This window comes from Camelus bactrianus, chromosome X, assembly GCF_048773025.1.
Source record: "Camelus bactrianus isolate YW-2024 breed Bactrian camel chromosome X, ASM4877302v1, whole genome shotgun sequence".
Lineage (NCBI taxonomy): Eukaryota > Metazoa > Chordata > Mammalia > Artiodactyla > Camelidae > Camelus > Camelus bactrianus.
In genome coordinates this window covers 31,918,786-31,936,338 of record NC_133575.1, presented here as the reverse complement: position 1 = coordinate 31,936,338, position 17,553 = coordinate 31,918,786, and the positions used below count along the sequence as shown (strand labels likewise).

The 17,553-nt window shown below is 38.8% G+C and overlaps 1 protein-coding gene across 3 annotated transcripts in view; it reads left to right on the top strand.

Annotated features, from left to right (window-relative positions):
- Positions 1 to 903: 903 nt before the first annotated feature.
- MED14 (mediator complex subunit 14) overlaps positions 904 to 17,553 on the top strand; it is a 60,409-nt gene continuing 43,759 nt past the window's right edge. Inside the window, exons 1-9 of one of the 3 annotated variants that reach the window (XM_074359810.1) lie at positions 904 to 1,022; positions 6,134 to 6,160; positions 8,472 to 8,577; positions 13,703 to 13,876; positions 14,532 to 14,661; positions 15,132 to 15,260; positions 15,581 to 15,688; positions 16,219 to 16,351; positions 17,122 to 17,272. In XM_074359810.1, the coding sequence (XP_074215911.1) occupies positions 13,703 to 13,876; positions 14,532 to 14,661; positions 15,132 to 15,260; positions 15,581 to 15,688; positions 16,219 to 16,351; positions 17,122 to 17,272 (825 nt within the window). In that variant the 5' untranslated portion in view covers positions 904 to 1,022; positions 6,134 to 6,160; positions 8,472 to 8,577. Of the gene's footprint in view, positions 1,023 to 1,130; positions 1,840 to 6,133; positions 6,161 to 8,471; positions 8,578 to 13,702; positions 13,877 to 14,531; positions 14,662 to 15,131; positions 15,261 to 15,580; positions 15,689 to 16,218; positions 16,352 to 17,121; positions 17,273 to 17,553 lie in introns of those variants that run through there. The other 2 variants (XM_074359809.1, XM_010963992.3) reach the window with 2 other exon arrangements.

Sequence of the window (17,553 nt, the reverse complement as noted above, 5' to 3'; positions counted from 1 at the left end):
TACCTGAGGTAGCAGCATAGGGATGAATCTTAGGGAAGGTTATTTGCCCTCCTGTAACTGTACCTGTTGGGGGTACAAGTAATCCTAATGCCTTTTGAAGAGTACTATGATGGTATTGTGTGTGTAAATGTGCTTTAGGATCACAAAAGAGGGAACAAGTGACTAATTACACTCCAAAGGTTACACCTTTAGAAGACAGATGAATGGTCTTCAAGAATGACTAAGAATTACACAAGTGGACATGAATGAGAGTATTTTAACCTTAGGGAACAGGAAGTGCATCTCTTGCGCGTAAGTTACAAATAGGAACCTGCAAAGAGATGTTTGCAAAGGGTCGCAGCAATTGACGCTTTTAAACAGTTGCACGTTAGAATCACCTAGGAAGCTTTTAAAAATCCTGACGCCCAGACCAATTAGAGCCTAATCTATGTGGGTAGCGTAAGTATTTTTCAAAGCCACCACGTCATCCCACCACCCCCGGCACCATGCATGCAAGGTTGAGAATCACCGCTTTAAGCAAGAAGCAAAATATTAAACGTGGATTTTGAGGGGGAAGTGGTGGTAGGGCTTAGAAGATGAACTGAAAGTCCTTGGAAGACAGGGCGACTACTTCAAGATCAGGGACAAGAACCAAGTGAGATCAGCGATAAAGGATTTAAGGGCTGTTCTGTGGTAGAACTCACGGGATTGGGGGGGGGGGGTCGGTAATGAGCTCAGCATATATCCAAGCCCATTAAAGTGAAGTTATTCTGCCAGTGGCCCTGCTCCTACCCGCCAATTATACTTTCTCCCATCTTTTCCCACAGTTTAAAAAAAAAAAAAAGCAATGACGGAAACGTCTTCTGTCCCACGAAAGGCGCATGGGCAGACTGTGGGAGGCGAGACGTCACAAGCGCGCAGCCGCAACAATTTCTTCGTGATTCCAGAACCACAAATCACGAACATCTGTCTGGGATGGAGAGGCGTCCGCGGCCAAGTTGCACCCACCAGAGGAGCGCGGATCGACACCTCAGCGCAAATTGGTGCTTTTTAAACCCCGGAGGGAGGCGAGGGCAAGGGCGGCGAGGGGAAGGGCGGGGCAACTGCTGACGTTCACGGTGAGGACGCCGGCTCCGCCCTCACACCCACTTCCGGTGGCGCGCGGCCCCCGCTTCCGCTTTTCCTGCCCGCGCGCCGACCCCGCCTCACTCCCACGCGCCCCCCAGCGTCCTGGCGCCCAACAGCCGGGAGAAAAGGCAGCAGTTGCTGTCGGAAGTCCCCCTTTGGTTCCCCTTCCGTTCTGCCTAACGACTTCCGCTTTGGGCCGTCAACATGGACGCTGCGGCTGCCTGGCGGAGCGGCCTCTGACCGGTTGCGGAGGCGCAGCTTCTCTGCGGCTGCCGCTCCGCTTCCCCGCCCTCCCCACCTCCCCCCGCCCCTCCCTCCCGTCCCTGGGGCCGGCGGGCTAGTCGCTACATGGGGGCGGGCCTCCGCCGCCGGCGCACGGCTTCCTGTTCAGAGGCGGCCCGGCTGTAGGCGGCGGCGACTCCGCCCGCGCCCACTTCGGCGCGGTGACCGAGCGCCCGGGAGGGAGGCTCGAGGGCCGCATCTGGTGCCGCTGCGCCAAGCCCGGCCCTGCGCCGCCATGGCCCCAGTGCAGCTGGAGAACCACCAGCTGGTCCCGCCCGGAGGCGGCGGCGGGGGCAGCGGTGGCCCCGCGTCAGCCCCGGCGCCTCCTCCTCCGGGAGCCGCCGTGGCGGCGGCCGCTGCGGCCGCGGCTAGCCCTGGCTACCGGCTGAGCACCCTCATCGAATTTCTGCTGCACCGGGCCTACTCGGAGCTCATGGTGCTGACGGACCTGTAAGTGCCGCGAAATCCATGCCTGCTCCCCAGCCCCCGCTTCCCGCCCAACTGGCTGAGAGGTTTGCACCTCCTTCTCCCCAAGAGGCTGCTGCTTTCTCCTCTCCGCTGGGCTGCTTCGTCTAGAATATCTGAACTCTTGGTGCTCGGCGGGGGTGGAGGAGAAGCTTTGCATTTGGGGTCTTTCTGGAGGTGAAACAACCGAGGCTTGTTAATTATGCATGTTAGACTTCCCTGAAAAGCCCAACTTTGGGATTTTTGCTCGATTTGCCAGTTGAACCCTATTGGTTTCTTGGCTGGAAGCTTTTTAGCTCAGAGCTGAAGACTAGGGTTTAGGAATATATACTATTAGACCTTAAAAAAATTCTAAAGATGGAAAATTGTTTTACAGCCTTTTACAGTACATTTTAAATGTAGTCTGTAATTGCTTCTGACAAAGTATGAGCTCAGGAGATGTGTATAAAATAATTAAAAATGTTTGGATTCCAAGTTTGTGTGTTCTTCTGGAACGTTTGAGACGGAAGTGTTAACGCATTTAGTGTAAGTAAAGGTTTTTTGTAACTGGCCTACTGTTACTGTCTCTTGGGATATGAAGGGAGTTTATAAATCACCAAGTTGCCAGTGGAATGCCTTGGGACATGATTAGGGTGTTAATCCCTTCAGAAGGCTCAGAATACACTGTAATGATTTGGGGTATGTAAGAAAAGGCGCTATAAAATTTAGGGGTATATATACTCTAATTACTGTTTTAAATTTTTATATTCAGCTTCAGAAAAAGTAAGAATTACTAGTTTTCATCTAGATTGGTTTTTTATCTTTTATCTATTGCTAGACTGCAGATCAGTGTTTTCATTTGAAATACACTAGTATGTAGGTATTAGGCTGTGAAGTGTCAACAGTAATTTGTTGCCAGAGACTTTTAAAATATTTGTTTGCGGATGACTAAAAGAATTATATTAGATTCCACTTATTCCTGTAAAACATCATTCTCAGAATTTTGATGTACTGTACTTTATTGAATGGGACAGAAAGAAGCTTACCCCTGTCTTATGAGAAACTTAAATAGCTGTCATGATTAGGGTTTATTGTGGTAATATACTTCTCCGCACCATTTACTGTTGGATTTCATAAGAATTTAAAAGTATGCGTGAGAAAATTTCATGTATGTGAAGGTCACCTGTCCTATGGATAGCTATGGAAAAATGTTGAAAATTGCTACTATCAGTGGTTGTGTAATTTGTGTGATTTATTTTTCCATAGAGCATTTCCATAGAAATTCTTTGAATTATATTGTGTTGTTCTGACTGTTTTAGTGCTTAGTTATGATGAGAGGAACATTTATTTTATTGCTGTAGAAATAAGTATGTAGTTTTAGCCCTCACCCTTTATATGATGATTCTCCAGCCCAGACCTCTCCTCTGAACTCCAGACTCAATGTCCAGATGCCTACATCTAAGTATCTAATGGGCATTTCAGTGGCCCCAGTCCAGAACCAAACTCCTGATTCCATTCAACCCCCCCCCCCCCCAAAACTCTCCTGTCTCACTAAATAGTGTCTCCATTCTTCCTGTCAATGCCTAGGCCAGAACTTTTGAAGTAATTCTTGGCTTCTTTTTCTTCCAGTCCCACACTCAGTACATGAGCAAGTCTTGTCATCTCTGACTTCAGGATCTGACCGATTTTCAACATTTCCATCAAGTACTAACCCTTTGTCCATGTTACTGCAGTGGTTGGCTAACTGGTACCTCAACTGCTACCCTTGCCTGTCTATAGATTTTCCTCCATAAAATAGCCAGGATGATCTTTTAAAAACTTTTTTGCTCCCAACTCTCCATTGGTTCCTCATCCTACTTAGAGTAAAAACTTTTTATAGTCACCTATATAGAGAGTGACTATAAAATTTGTGGTCCAAATCAGGACACTTCTGAGCATGAAAGGTGATGTTATTAATAACAATGTTGGAACAACAGGCATAACCAGGGACTATCTTGAGCAAACCAAGACTGTGGTCTACCTTTAATGTCCTACATTACGTGTCTTCTCTCCCTTACCCCTTTTAACTTCATTTCTCATATTCTCCTCCTTGCATATTCTGTTTCAGCCACGCTACTTTTATGGATGTTTCTTGACAGGGTCAGGCACACTCTAACTTAGAGCCTTTGCTCTTCCTCTAGAAATCTGTGTGGTTTGCTTTCACATTTCCTTTAGATCTTTGTTCAGGTGTAATTTATCAGACTTTTTTTGTAATTACCCATGAGAAGTACTCTGCCCCTTCAACCTATCATTCTTACTCACTGCTTTGGTTTTCTCTATAACACTTAACCACTGCCAAACATCCTTAGTTTATTGTCAGTCTCCTCCCCTCTGGAAGCTCTGTGAGAACAGAAATTCTGAGTTGTTTGCTGCTTTCTCTGGGGCTTAGAACAATAACTGGCACATAGTCAGGACAATTGTCATTGTAGACCATGGAGAACGTAAGGGGAAAATTCACTGTTGCTCTGGATACATAGGTATGTAAAATAACTTTTCTCTTTTGATTTATGGTAACCAAAATTGGTTTGGGAATTTACCTTGGAAGTTCCTAATTCATGTATTTTTCCTTGTTCCAGGTAGAAACTGTCCCGCTTAATGTATTAATGTAAAACCAGTGTTCACGGTATACTTTGAGTCTTATTTCTGCCACATTTGATGCTTGTCTGTGGACTGTTTAAAGTAAAAAGGGCACCGTTGATGATTTTAGGTTATTTGTTTTTGGCCCCAGATTTCTATTTTTTTCCTTCTGCCTGTTCACTTCCTTCTCCCCCTGCCCCCACCCTACCCCCCACCACGCATGCTGTCATCTTAGACTTTACATTCTGCCATAACTTCTTAGAGACTTAGATTTTACTCTTTAAAAACTTCTTTTAATTACAATCAGAAAATGCCAGGATCTCAGTCATGTAAACTTGTCTTATCACACTTTGGTGTAAGGGTTCTGGACTTACTTCTTCCAAAGATTTGCACTTTAGGGCTTTTGCCCCAAGTGGTGACTTTGTCATCCATAAAGGAATTTTAAATAGATTAGGAGGAATTGAGGGGAAAGGGATGCAGGCAGCAAAGCCTATCCTTTATCCCTGAAATGATACAGCCTTTGACAAGAGATGATCCTCTTAGGGTCTCTGGGACAGTGGGTAACAGCTGAAACAGTGATCCCCCTCCCAAAGGCTCTGTTCTTCAGTTTCTCTCTTTCTCTCACATACACACAAGTATCCGTGGTTCTCATTCTCTCCTTCCCTTGGGGACAAGGGTTGTGGCTTCTCAAGGAGTGTTTTCTGGATCTTTCATATGTGTAGGAACTTGCCAGTAGCTGCTTGTACTTGCAGTCTTATAAGGCGGCCTTAATTGCTGCTTCATTCTCTGATCCGCTGGCCCTTGCAGCCCCTACCTAGTTTCTTTTATCACTTGGATCATAACCTGAGCTTCCATCCCACTGTCTACTCTAAGAATTGTAGGTAACAATAAGCCAGAGCTCATTTTAACAGTTTCCTCTCCTTGTACCTTGAATCTCTGGAGGTGGTTTTAGTTTTTCTGCACCTGTGGCATGTGGGTGGGAGAAGAGGGTCTAAGCACTCAGTGTGTATTCTTCAAGAATTGATTAGATGTAGGAGAGGCTTTAGAGTTCAGGCTTAAAGCAGATCAGGACCTTTCTAAGCATGGATGGATGCAAGAGTGTTAAATGATGTAGTTTATCAAGGAAAACCGTGACACTGGTTGCTGGCTAGTTCTGGAGAACTAGCAAAAAAGAGCCATCAAAACCTTCCTGGAGCTTTTTAAAAGTAATCATTTACATCTACCAGGCGACATCATGATTACTGTACAGCCCTTGGCTCATGCTGCCCTTTTGTGTGTTTAGCTTCCATAACAAAACATGGAGGGATTAGTGCTTGGAAGCAAGGTTCCATGGAATACAGGGAGGCTGGCGACTAGGTAGTACCTTGCATCCGTGACCATTTTGGTCTTAAAAGAATATTTTCTCTGACTCTCTATGATATAGTGTGCTAATATAAGGCTTTTTAAGTGTTTGAGGTTCATGCAATATCTTTTGAAGCACTTTGAATGGAGAGTGATGTTCCTTTGTTAGTTTTTCCTTTGTAGCTGTATTGTTGGAAACTCAAAAAAATAGAGTAGGGAGCCACACAAACCTGTAGTTTATTCGTTTTTCTGAAATACTGAGGTATTTAATAGAGTCAAAGAACATTATATTTTGATGAAGGTATGCATATATTTAGTCAATTTCTTTTTTTTTTTTTCTTAGACTGCCAAGGAAATCTGATGTGGAAAGGTGAGTATGAAAAAAACCTTAAGTCTGTGTCTGTTTTGATACATCTCTGGCTGTCTGTGTGTGAGAGTGTGGGATGAGGTATGTGTAGGTATGGGTGATAGGGCTGTGGATAGGAAACGTAAGCCCATTTGTTTAAGGAGCCCTGGGAAGTATAATTTCCTCATCCTTGACGATTCTTGGTATGAGACCAGCTCTTGACCTTCTGTTCTAGAAATCTTTATTGAATCACTAGCCAGGTCAAGTGCCTGAGGAGGTTAGGAAGATGTAGAAGATACAGAACTTAATGGAGAAAGCTGAGGAAGAGACTGACTTTAGAAACCTGGCTACTAATTTTCCATTTGCTACGATGATACTATTAGATATCTTTGGAGAATGGACATTTGCCTACTGTTATTGCTGTTCTATAGATGGGAGAATTTTGATTCAGTTGGAGTTTGGGGCATAAGACATAACTAAACACTAGTGTATTTCCATAGGCCAGTGGAACAAGATCAATTAAGATTTCAAAGAAGTCAGGTGATGGAGATTTAAATTGTGGCTAAATATAGGCCACATGACTTTATGTTTAGCACTATTTATGCTCCTTGTTTGATTTTTTTTAAAATACCAAGTCACTAGGGTGGATTTTAGCATTTATTAGTGACTAAGCTCCACCCCACCCCCACCCCCATGACCTTTCTGTTAGAATTAGACATAGATTGAAAAGATAGAGGTGAAAGAGATGATTGAAGCATAGCTGTGTTATGGTTTGGCTGGTCCCTTTTAAAGGAAGGAAATGAAAATCAGGATTTGCTCTGTCCACTCTGGGGTAAGAAGGGAAACTGTGCCTTGGGAAACCAATTCATGCTGCCTGTCACTTGAGACAGTGTGGTGTCAAGAAAAAAACATGTTAAAATAGTTTCCAAAGGGGGACATCTCCTTTCCAGTAGACGAGCTCATCTGGCAGACTGAATTAATAATATACAAATATGTTTGCTCTGGGAGAGGAGAAGAGGCCTGACATCCTCCATAAGCTGTTGCTGAGTTAGAATGACAGCACCGAGGCTCTTAGCACTGAGGCGACTACCAGATCTTAGTGTACATTTAACATTTCTGCTGCGTCCCAGTCTTACCTGTGATGCTCTCTGCTTGTTTTATCTCTAAGGATCCTTCACAGGCACTGGCAAAGAATCATAGTTGTATCTGTGTCTTTGATTCTTCTCTCTATACTACCAATAAGCATATTGCCGGCTGAATCTTAAGGAAGGCTTTCGGGATGTTTATGGGCTACGTATGCTCTCAGTAGAAGCTAGATTTTGTAGTCTTCAGTCAGGATTTTGCTTCAGCAAAAATGTTCATTTTGGTGCATTGCATCATGGTGTTGCTATTGGTGAGATGCAGAGATGTGGGTTGGATCTAGCGGTACTAAGATCAATATGTCAGAGTCCACTTGGAGGGAGGTTGATGTCTTGCTAGGGCCTGTCATCAGTCCTGGCCTGTGGAATATTTTTTTTAGTGTCTTAAGGTAAACCATAAAAGGTATGATTATCGGTTGTGTAGCTGACATGAAGTCGAGAGGTCTAGCTAACACACTGATTGACAACATAAAGCTTTTTATAAAGCTCTTAAGGCTTTATGAGGAGATGATAAAAATACTGATGAGTATTGGGAGGAAAGCATTGTACTGGGTATAGCATAAAAATAGATGTGGATAGACCTTCTAGCTTTTATTTTCAGTACTCAACTTACTTTCTTTAACTTTGTTTGGATAATTTAATATCTAAGTTTCTCATTGAAATTAGTTTGGTAAGGAGTTGCATAGTTAAGCCCTTTATTAAGTTTTTTAAATTATGCTCTTGCAAGATGGGAAATGGGCCCTTGTTTTTGTAGAAATAATACAGTTTCAAGCTTTGGTAAAGAGCTGTTTCACTTCCTTTCTCTTACCAAAAAGGTTACTCATTCATAATTCATAATTTCAATTTCAAACCATAATTTGGTCCCCTTTGTAACCCAGTTAACTTCTGTATAGTAAGTTTATATTTGTGAATTTAGTATACTTTAGTAAACAACTTTTATTGCAATATAAAATTAATTTTAAAATGCAGTTTGTTGCTTAAGCATTCTATTGGATTTATTACTCTGAGGTAGAAAATAAAGCATATGCAGATGGTATACAAAATGTGACAGACAGTAATTCATATTTTAAGTGGTTCATTTCATTGTAATGGTTATAAACAAAGATTGATTCATATTTTAGCTCAGATGAAATAAATTGTGAAATATTCTTTCAAATATGTTGGTTCATTAAGAGTTGTTTTGTTTTATTTTAAAGGAAAATAGAAATAGTACAGTTTGCTAGCCGGACACGCCAACTCTTTGTTCGATTATTAGCTTTAGTAAAATGGGCTAATAATGCTGGCAAAGTGGAAAAATGTGCGGTGAGTGAAATTTTTTATTTTATATAAAATAACTTTTGGAATGTTAACTTTTAATAGGCATGGTTTTTAATTTTAGCTTTAACTTACATCTGCTGATATGTTTTGAGAGATGTTACTTATGTGAGTAATCGCATTTCTGTATGGTAATGTATAGTATATATCTATAGAAAATTAGCATTTGTTTATGGATACCTGGTCAGAAAAAAAGAGAGGCCATATCTGGAGACATCATTACAGTAGAAGACATTAAATATGAGACTGGACCTAAAGGGGGAAAATGGTCAGCTTCCATGTGTATGGTTCCTTAGAGTTTGCAAAGTACTCCCTTAAATTTTGCCTGTTAATTCTTGACAACCTTTTCAAAATGGCAGAGTCAGGATTCTTCTCTTATTTTACAGACGAGGAAATAAGGTTCCTAGAAGTTAAATGGCTTCTTCAAGGCCACAAAGCTGGTGATAGCATTTATCTGTCCCTTTATTTATTTATCTATTCATTCTCCAAACCTTTATTGAGCATATGGCATAGGGTATGGTGTGTGGAGACTTGAATAAGGCATAGTCCCTGCCCTCATTTAGAAGCTCATAGTCTTGACTGTTGAATCATTCTTTTGAATTTAAAGGAGTGACCTGTAGTGAAATATACCACAGATGCTAAAATACGCCCCCTCCAAAGTTTTAAGCTATGTTAAAGAAGGGTTAAGGAGGAAAAACATCAGTAGAGATCTTGTGTTACCCCGTTGAGTTCATAACTTGGGGAGGATGGTGTGTTGTTAACAGATAAGACACAAAATTACTCCCTCCTGTTTTACTTCTGATGAGGTCAGTCACTTCTAATGAGGATGGAGTTCATATTGGAAGGGGTAGAGTAATTCTAATAAAATGAGTAAAATTCTAAAATAATGAGAGCATTTATCCACTTCAACTGAGGTCAGTTCTCCAGGCCCAGCTCTATAAGGCCAAGTAGGCTTCTAGCTACTGTCGATTATATTTGCAAAGTGGGGGAAAGTGGGTAGATGCTCTAAATAAGCTTGACATTGATGTTCAAATTTTTTTTTCATTCAATTATGTAATGATATTTAAAAGTTTTATCAGTCTTTATAGGTAAAAGCACAAAAACAACTTACATTGGTTAAATTACATTTAAGTCATTTATGAATTTTATTAGGCTTCCTGGATAAATTAAAATTAGCAGCTACCCAGTATAGAGAGGTACCATAATAAATTTATTTTTTGCACCTTGACAAGCTAAGTTGAAAATATTTTTATAGTAGTTTTATATTTGCAAATCTATTGAAGTTTGCATATTTGGTAAAATTTCACTTTAGAAAGAAATCTAAACACAGTTGCATTTCCGCACATGAGTTTCTAATATCTTTGCAATTTTAGTCCAAAAGTAGCATTTACTATTCTCAGTTTCACTAGGTTTCCTTATCATTGGACATAAAGCTTATATGAAAATTGCTAAAGTGAAAAGAAAAAAGAGCTTATGAAGAAGTTGAGAATTTAAAATTCTAGACTAATAATTTTTTTGCAAGTTAAAAGAAGATACATTTCTAGCCACAGATCTTTTGTCTCTAGGAGTAAGCTGGTATCATCCTTCTATATAACACTGATCAAAGGGGGAGGATATTTTGTACCATATATTGAGTTTTCTCTGGGGGGGAATAAGTCCTTTTATTTATCTGTTGTCGATATGATTGGGAAATTGAAGTTTATAGACAGAAAGTCTTTTGTACACTGTAAAGCATCATTCAGAGGATAATTTTTGTTAGAAATATTAATAAGGAAGCCTATTCCAAGCTTATTTGCCAGAAAGTTTAAAATTCACTTCATTGTTTTGGAAATTTGGATACCAAGTCTAATGAATCTATTTGGGCTGAAATGAAGAAGTATGGTATTATGTTTTTGAAAAGCCTAAGGTTTCTTTTCAATAATTAGTTACTTTGGGGTAATCTTTTCTTAAAGATATTCAAACTTTCAGTGAAGGGTTAGGTATTACTGAAATGTGTAAAATCAAAGTGTTCAATTTTTCAGATCTGGTGTTAAATCCCTAATTATACCATGGGTATTTAAATTACCTGTTTGATACCCCTGAACTGTATGTACTTTGACAAAATATATCAAGCAAAATCCAAAACTCTTGGCTTTGATATTGAGCCGTATTGTATTCCTCTTTCATTAATTCATAGCATAGTATTCTTCTATTAGTTTTTTGAACCGACTATTCCAGTAAGTCACACTCTGAATAAAGTCTCATGTTGAACTTATAGAAAGTTTTGGTATTTTTGTTTTGTGAATGTAGAACAAATGTGTTTTTGTCGGGAATAAAGTCCAACAGCTGGAGAATTAGAGGATTATTCACATTTTGACACTTATATTCTCAACCTAATGATTATTTAACTAGTCTCATTAGAGGTTCTTAATAGATAATGTTCTTTAGCCATGCCAGGCATATTATGTGTTTAGCTGAGTGTATAAATACATGATTTATAGAACTCTGACTAATGATAAAACAGTCTGAATAATGTTTTATCTAAGAAAAAGAAAAAATGTCTCTCCTAGAGCTTTCTTAAAAGCAACTTTGGGATGTAATTTGCACCCCATACAATCTACTCATTTAAAGTGTGCAATTCAGTGGTTTTTCGTATATTCACAGATATGTGCAACCATTACCATAGTCAATTTTAGACCATTTTCATCACCTTAAAAAGAAAGCCTTTACCCTTTTGCTGTCACACTAGGTATCCCCCCAGCCCTGAGCAACCTTGCTGTCTCTATAGATATGCCTATTCTGAACATTTCATATAAATGGAGTCATAATATGTCTTTTGTGATTCGCTCCTTTTATTTAGCATAATGTTTTAAAGGGTCATCCATGTTGTGCCATATATCAGTACTTGATTTTTATAGCTGAATTGTATGGATCTACATATTTTATTTATCCATTTATCAGTTAATGAACTTTTAGGTTGTTTCCAGATTTGGGCTATTTTGAATACTGTTGCTATAAACATTCATGTACAAGTTTCTCTCTGGGCATATGTTTGCATTCCTCTTGGGTTTATATCTAGGAGTGGAATGGCTGGGTCACATGGTAACTCTATATTTAATCATTTGAGGACCTGCCAGGCTGTTTTCCAGAATGGCTGTACCATTTTACATTCCCATCAGCAGTGTAAGAGTTCCAATTTCTCTGTGCTGACACTTGTTACTGTCTGACATTTTGATTCTAGCCATCCTAGTAGGTGTGACGTGGTACCTCACTGTGCTTTTTATTTGCATTTCTCTGATGACTAATGAACATCTTTTCATGGACTTTGACCATTTGTGTATTTTCCTTAGAGAAGTGTCTATTTGGTGCTTAGTTAAATTTTAAAGGAGATTATTATTAATCATATTAATAGCTGCTGTTATGTGAGTGCTTTAAAAAGGAAAAACATGATCATTAGGGACTTACATGGATTCAGTAATAAGTAACTCAGAACTTAATTTGTATCTTTATTTATTTGATTTCTAAGTCAAGGAAATACAGCTGGAGCTAGTGTATTTTGAGTTGAACAAGGTAGTTTAGAATTTCATTAATTACCCACATTTAAGGTGGAGCAATGTGGGCTGGATAAACTGTAGCACCACACTAGGGTTGATGCATCTCTTCCTGGAGGGAAATTTTTAGTATTCTTTGGCCTTGGCTTTGGTCTAATAAGCATTTTTACAGTGTCCTGAGTGAAGGGAGACTTCAGATGACCTAAATCTGAGTAAAAACCAGTACAGAAGTTGAGAGAAACAGGATTCAAAATGGTTTTAAATATGTGAAAATCAGACAGATTACAGTCTTGCTTTAGGTTCAGGATGGGAAAGGGGACCTTGCTTGATAGAAATTCATGCACAAAAGATCAAGGTCTTTTAGCTGACTTCAAGCTTGTTATGTGTTAGTAGTGTCATGGCTGCTATTAAGAAGTTAGTGTTGATAGCACTCCATTTTACTAGTCATAGAAGGTAGCTTTTCTACTGGGCTATTCTGGTCTAACTGAAAAGTTAGAAAAAAACCATTTTTTGGTTCCACCTTCTCTGATTATTGACTGTCTTTGGGCAAGTGTCTTAATCTCAGCCTCAGTTTTCTCATCTCTGAGGTGGTAGTAATTATCTGGTTTTTGTCTGTTTCCTAGAGTTGTGAAAATCAGATAATAAAATGAGTGTGGAAATACTGAGAAAATGTAGGGCATTGTGTGTGCACGATTTGGTATTACTTCTGGATACCACATTTTAAGTTGATCACTGATAAACAAGCATTTCCAGGCAGTGGAGCAGGGATGGTGAGTCAAGAATTTGGAGATGGGATGGCTGGTGTAAGTGACTTGGAATGTTCAACTTGAAGATAGAATTCCCCTGTTTGAAGGACATGAGAGACTTTAAATATTGTCCCAGAGTAGAAGTAGGGGATAAAAGTTTCAGAGAAAAATTTTCAGCTCCATGATGAGCTCTAGTAGTTCAGGTGCACTTGTGAAATGTATTGAGTAGAGAAGGGATGGAAAGGATTTCTGTACCGGGCATGAAGTTGGCCTAGATCTCCTAACAAACAATGTTTACTGAGTGTTTTTTATGTTCTGGGCACTGTTCTAAAGGTTTCATACGCATAAACTTTCAATTCTCAGAACAACCTTGTAAGAGAGTGGAAATCACCTCCATTTTATATTGAAAAAAACTGAGGCACAGAGGGATTAACTAACTTGCCCAAGGTTATAGGGCTAGTAAATTGCAGAATTAAAATAGAAACCAAGGCAGTCTATGCTTTTCTATCTATTTTATTACCAGCCAACTCAACTCTAGAAGTCTGTAAGAGTAAAAAACATTTTATTCTATTTATTTTTCCTAACTTACTATATGTATGTGTAATGTTAAGGATGGAGAAATGAATTGGGAAACTTTTTGATTGATATAAAATTACTGGTTTTTAAAATATTTCTTCTTTCCTCAAATTACTAGGAAATTTTTTGATGAAATATTTTGAAATAGGGAAAACCTATACTAATTCTCCTCAAAGTTTACTTTGGAATCAAAAGGTATTTGTAAAGTGAAAAGCAGCTAGTTTGCAAGGAAGCTTAACACATTTACCCTTTGCCTTAAAGATGATCTCAAGCTTCTTAGATCAGCAAGCCATCCTGTTTGTGGACACTGCTGATCGCCTGGCCTCGTTAGCTAGAGATGCTCTAGTCCATGCACGCCTGCCTAGTTTTGCCATTCCATATGCTATTGATGTACTGACTACTGGGTCTTACCCACGTCTGCCAACCTGCATTAGGGTAAGTGCATTCCTTCCCCAGCCTGTCCCCTCCCCCCCCCAAAGTTGAAGGCTTTGGCATTGGATTCTACCATATTAATAAGTAGCTAAGCAAAACACAAAAACACTTCACCTGTTTTGTGTTTTTAAAATAAATATTTCATGTAGTTTGCTTTTTTTCTTTGTAGTTAAAATTTGAGAGCTTTTTGAAATAAATTGGAGCCAAAATGTGAGCAGCAATCAAAATGAGTTATTTATTTAGGAGAGGGTGGACAGATGTTTAGATGTAACTTCCATCTATTTCATATGTGAAAATACAGCACTCTAGTTGCTTTCTAGAAGTGCTTTTTAAAATTTGTTGTGGTGGTAGTTGTTCACTGACTTGGTGCTATTGTATTTTATACTTCTATGAAGTGGTGGAAGTCATCTAGTGACGTTAAAGTTAGTTTCATAAATGGAGCGTGAAGATCATGTTGCATTGCCATTTTAGCTGGGTGACTGCTGGAATCATCGGCACTCAAATGCATGATAGTAATAGTCACTATTACTGGATGTAGACTGCAGAAATGAGCATTGAGATTCTCTTGGGTAAAGTAAGAAAATATTGTGTTAAGACAGGTGCAGGTAAAAATTATGTCTCTGTACATAATTTTTAAATTACTCAAATTTTTTTGTAGGATAAAATTATTCCTCCAGACCCAATCACCAAAATTGAGAAACAAGCTACACTTCACCAGCTGAACCAGATTCTTAGACATCGGCTTGTAACCACAGATCTTCCTCCTCAGTTAGCAAATCTTACAGTTGGTATGTACCTGAAATTTTTTTTAAGAGTTGACTTGTCAGAATATTTTTAAAATGCCTTTTTGGGTTTTATTTTGTAAAATATTCTTATGAAGTCTTGACCTACAATTTTGGTTGGTGTTTGAATCTGTAACTTGTGCCATATCATTTCCCTTTAGTACCTGGAAATACAGTGCTGGTATTTGAAGCTGGGGAGTGGGTGCGATCACTTGAAGCTCAAGGAGAGACTAGGTCCTAGAGTTGAGCCTCAAGAAAATATTGATGTTAGAAGATGTTAGAAGAGTTGCCTTTGGTTTCTTGATGACCTGGAAGCTGGCTGCTGTTTATATAGGAACCACTGAATTGTTTGAATGTCTATGAAAGAATCTTCAATCTATTTAAAATTTCTTATGAGCAAGACTGAAAGTTCTAGGTTAGCAGGAAGCTGATTACTTTCTAGCAAAGTAGAACTCTTCTTCTCCTTCTTCTAAAAGCAAATGGCCGGGTGAAGTTTCGAGTTGAGGGAGAATTTGAAGCCACCTTGACTGTGATGGGAGATGACCCTGATGTTCCATGGCGTCTTCTCAAGCTAGAAATTCTAGTTGAGGATAAGGAAACAGGAGGTAAATCATAAATACTGATTTAAATTATAAGTATTGACTTAAATGCTTGGTGTTTTTATATTATTGAAACATTCTTGCAGAATAATAAATGTGTTTAGCAGTTTATCGTATAATTTGAAGGAGATTTTGTGGTAATCATAACTATCTACTGACCACAAAAGTTTCAGTGTTTCTCTAGTGTAATATTTTCTAGTTTTCATAGATAATTTCAGTTTTTTTTTTTAACTCACCTTTAGTTAGTATACGCTTCCTTAGTCGGTCTGTGACACGATCTGTACACTTTTCTGATTAACTACCTTCTTTTCTCCTGCCAATGGAAGATGGGCGAGCCTTGGTTCATAGTATGCAGATCAACTTTATCCATCAACTGGTGCAGTCTAGGCTCTTTGCTGATGAGAAACCTCTCCAGGACATGTACAACTGCTTGCGTATCCTTCTGAAATTTGAGCCCTGTGTTTGTAAGGAATTTGTCTCCCCCACAACACATATGCACGTTTCCATTTGCCCCTAGTCCTGAACTATAGCAGCCTAAAATCTCCCCCTCCCCCTTTTTGGGAAGAAATGGGGCCAGGGAACTGGCCAGTGTAAAGAATAGGGATATGTCTATAATAAACCAAGTTTTAAATTTTACTATTGACTTTGCATGTAAAATTTTTAAATGATGAGTTAGAAATAGTACTTTTTGGAGACAAAAAATAGTTCTATTTGGTCTATCCATATTCTCTAAACTGTGATGAATTAAGGGGCAACCTGGACCTTATGTTTTGTTTATATTGGTTCAAAGATAAATATAAAAGATTTTTCTAAAATGATATCACAAATTGCAACACTTTTCATACGTCATTGGAGAAATAGCAAACTTTTGTGGAATAGAACTTTTGTCAAATGAAGTTTGCTTATACTTCATTGGCTGTTGTAGTAATACATTATATTAGATTTGCTTAACGAGATCCATCAGATTCTTTCTGCTTGTCACTTCAGTTAGAAGTGCTACATTCCCAAACTCTAATGTTAATCCGAGAGCGGTGGGGAGACCTTGTACAGGTGGAAAGGTATCATGCAGGAAAGTGCCTCTCCCTCTCAGTTTGGAAGTAAGTAAAGCTGATGATGGTGGAATCATGCTATGACTGTAAATACTCTTTTTGTTTCTCTTTTTCTCTCATACATTTGATTCACTATGTACCAGTAGCTGTGCACCCCTTAACAACATGATTTTGTATGGTAAGGTCCCATGGTATATAAACCACGTAGGACATTCATAATTGACACCATTCTTAGAACATGGCATGTTTTAAGTATGTAAACATCTATTTGTACTAGAACTTACTATTCTTAAAAGATTAGATTACTCTGGGTTCGTACCAGATTGCTAAAAGACCATTACTTTAGATTGTTGGGTATCATTTTTTCAAAAATCTTTGCTTATCACAGTGTTATATTTAGAATTGCACCTTTTAAAAACTTTTGGGGGAGGTTTTTGGGGAAAATCAATATCAGGTTGTTTTAAAATCCTCTCTTCCCCCTCTGTTGAACTTTGCTTGACTCCCATTTTCTGTAAAGGAATCAGAGGTGAATAGACACCATTTAAAGACAGGTTGTTTTGTTCTGGGTGTTTTTTGTGGGTGTGCATGTGTTTTATTTTTTAATTCTGTGTCTGTGGTTTTTTTTTTAATGTAGTAAATCATATTGTTTTGGGTTACAGAATAGCTGTCTTTTCAATATTAATAGTCCCTCAACAAACAGTGAGGGCCTGCCATGTTCTAGTCTCTGGATAAGGTGCACAATGGCCTGTCTCTCTTTTATTCCCGAAGTTAACAGACTGTGTTGAAAATAATTCTTAACATTTCTTTTTTCTCTTTAGTCAACAGGTTCTTGGGAGAAAAACAGGGATAGCCTCTTTTCACAAAGTTACGATTAAAATTGATGAGAATGATGTCTCCAAGCCTTTGCAGATTTTTCATGATCCTCCTTTGCCAGTTTCTGATTCCAAATTAGTAGAAAGAGCCATGAAGGTAAAAGATGTCAGTACATTTTAATACTGCTTTGATTAAATGAAGATAATGTAACTTACCATTTATACTTCAACTTTTAGCATGAATTCTTTAATACCTAATTGTTCCTAGAAACTCTTTATGAAACTTGTTTTAAATGAATGTTATGCTTTTGCATTTGTTGCTTTTTTAACATCTAATATTATAATGTATAATTTTTAAAGTGTTCTTTCAACTTTTGTAATTTAGATCAGATCACTATTTTATTTTTTTAAGATCTGGCATTTAAACGGTACGATAAC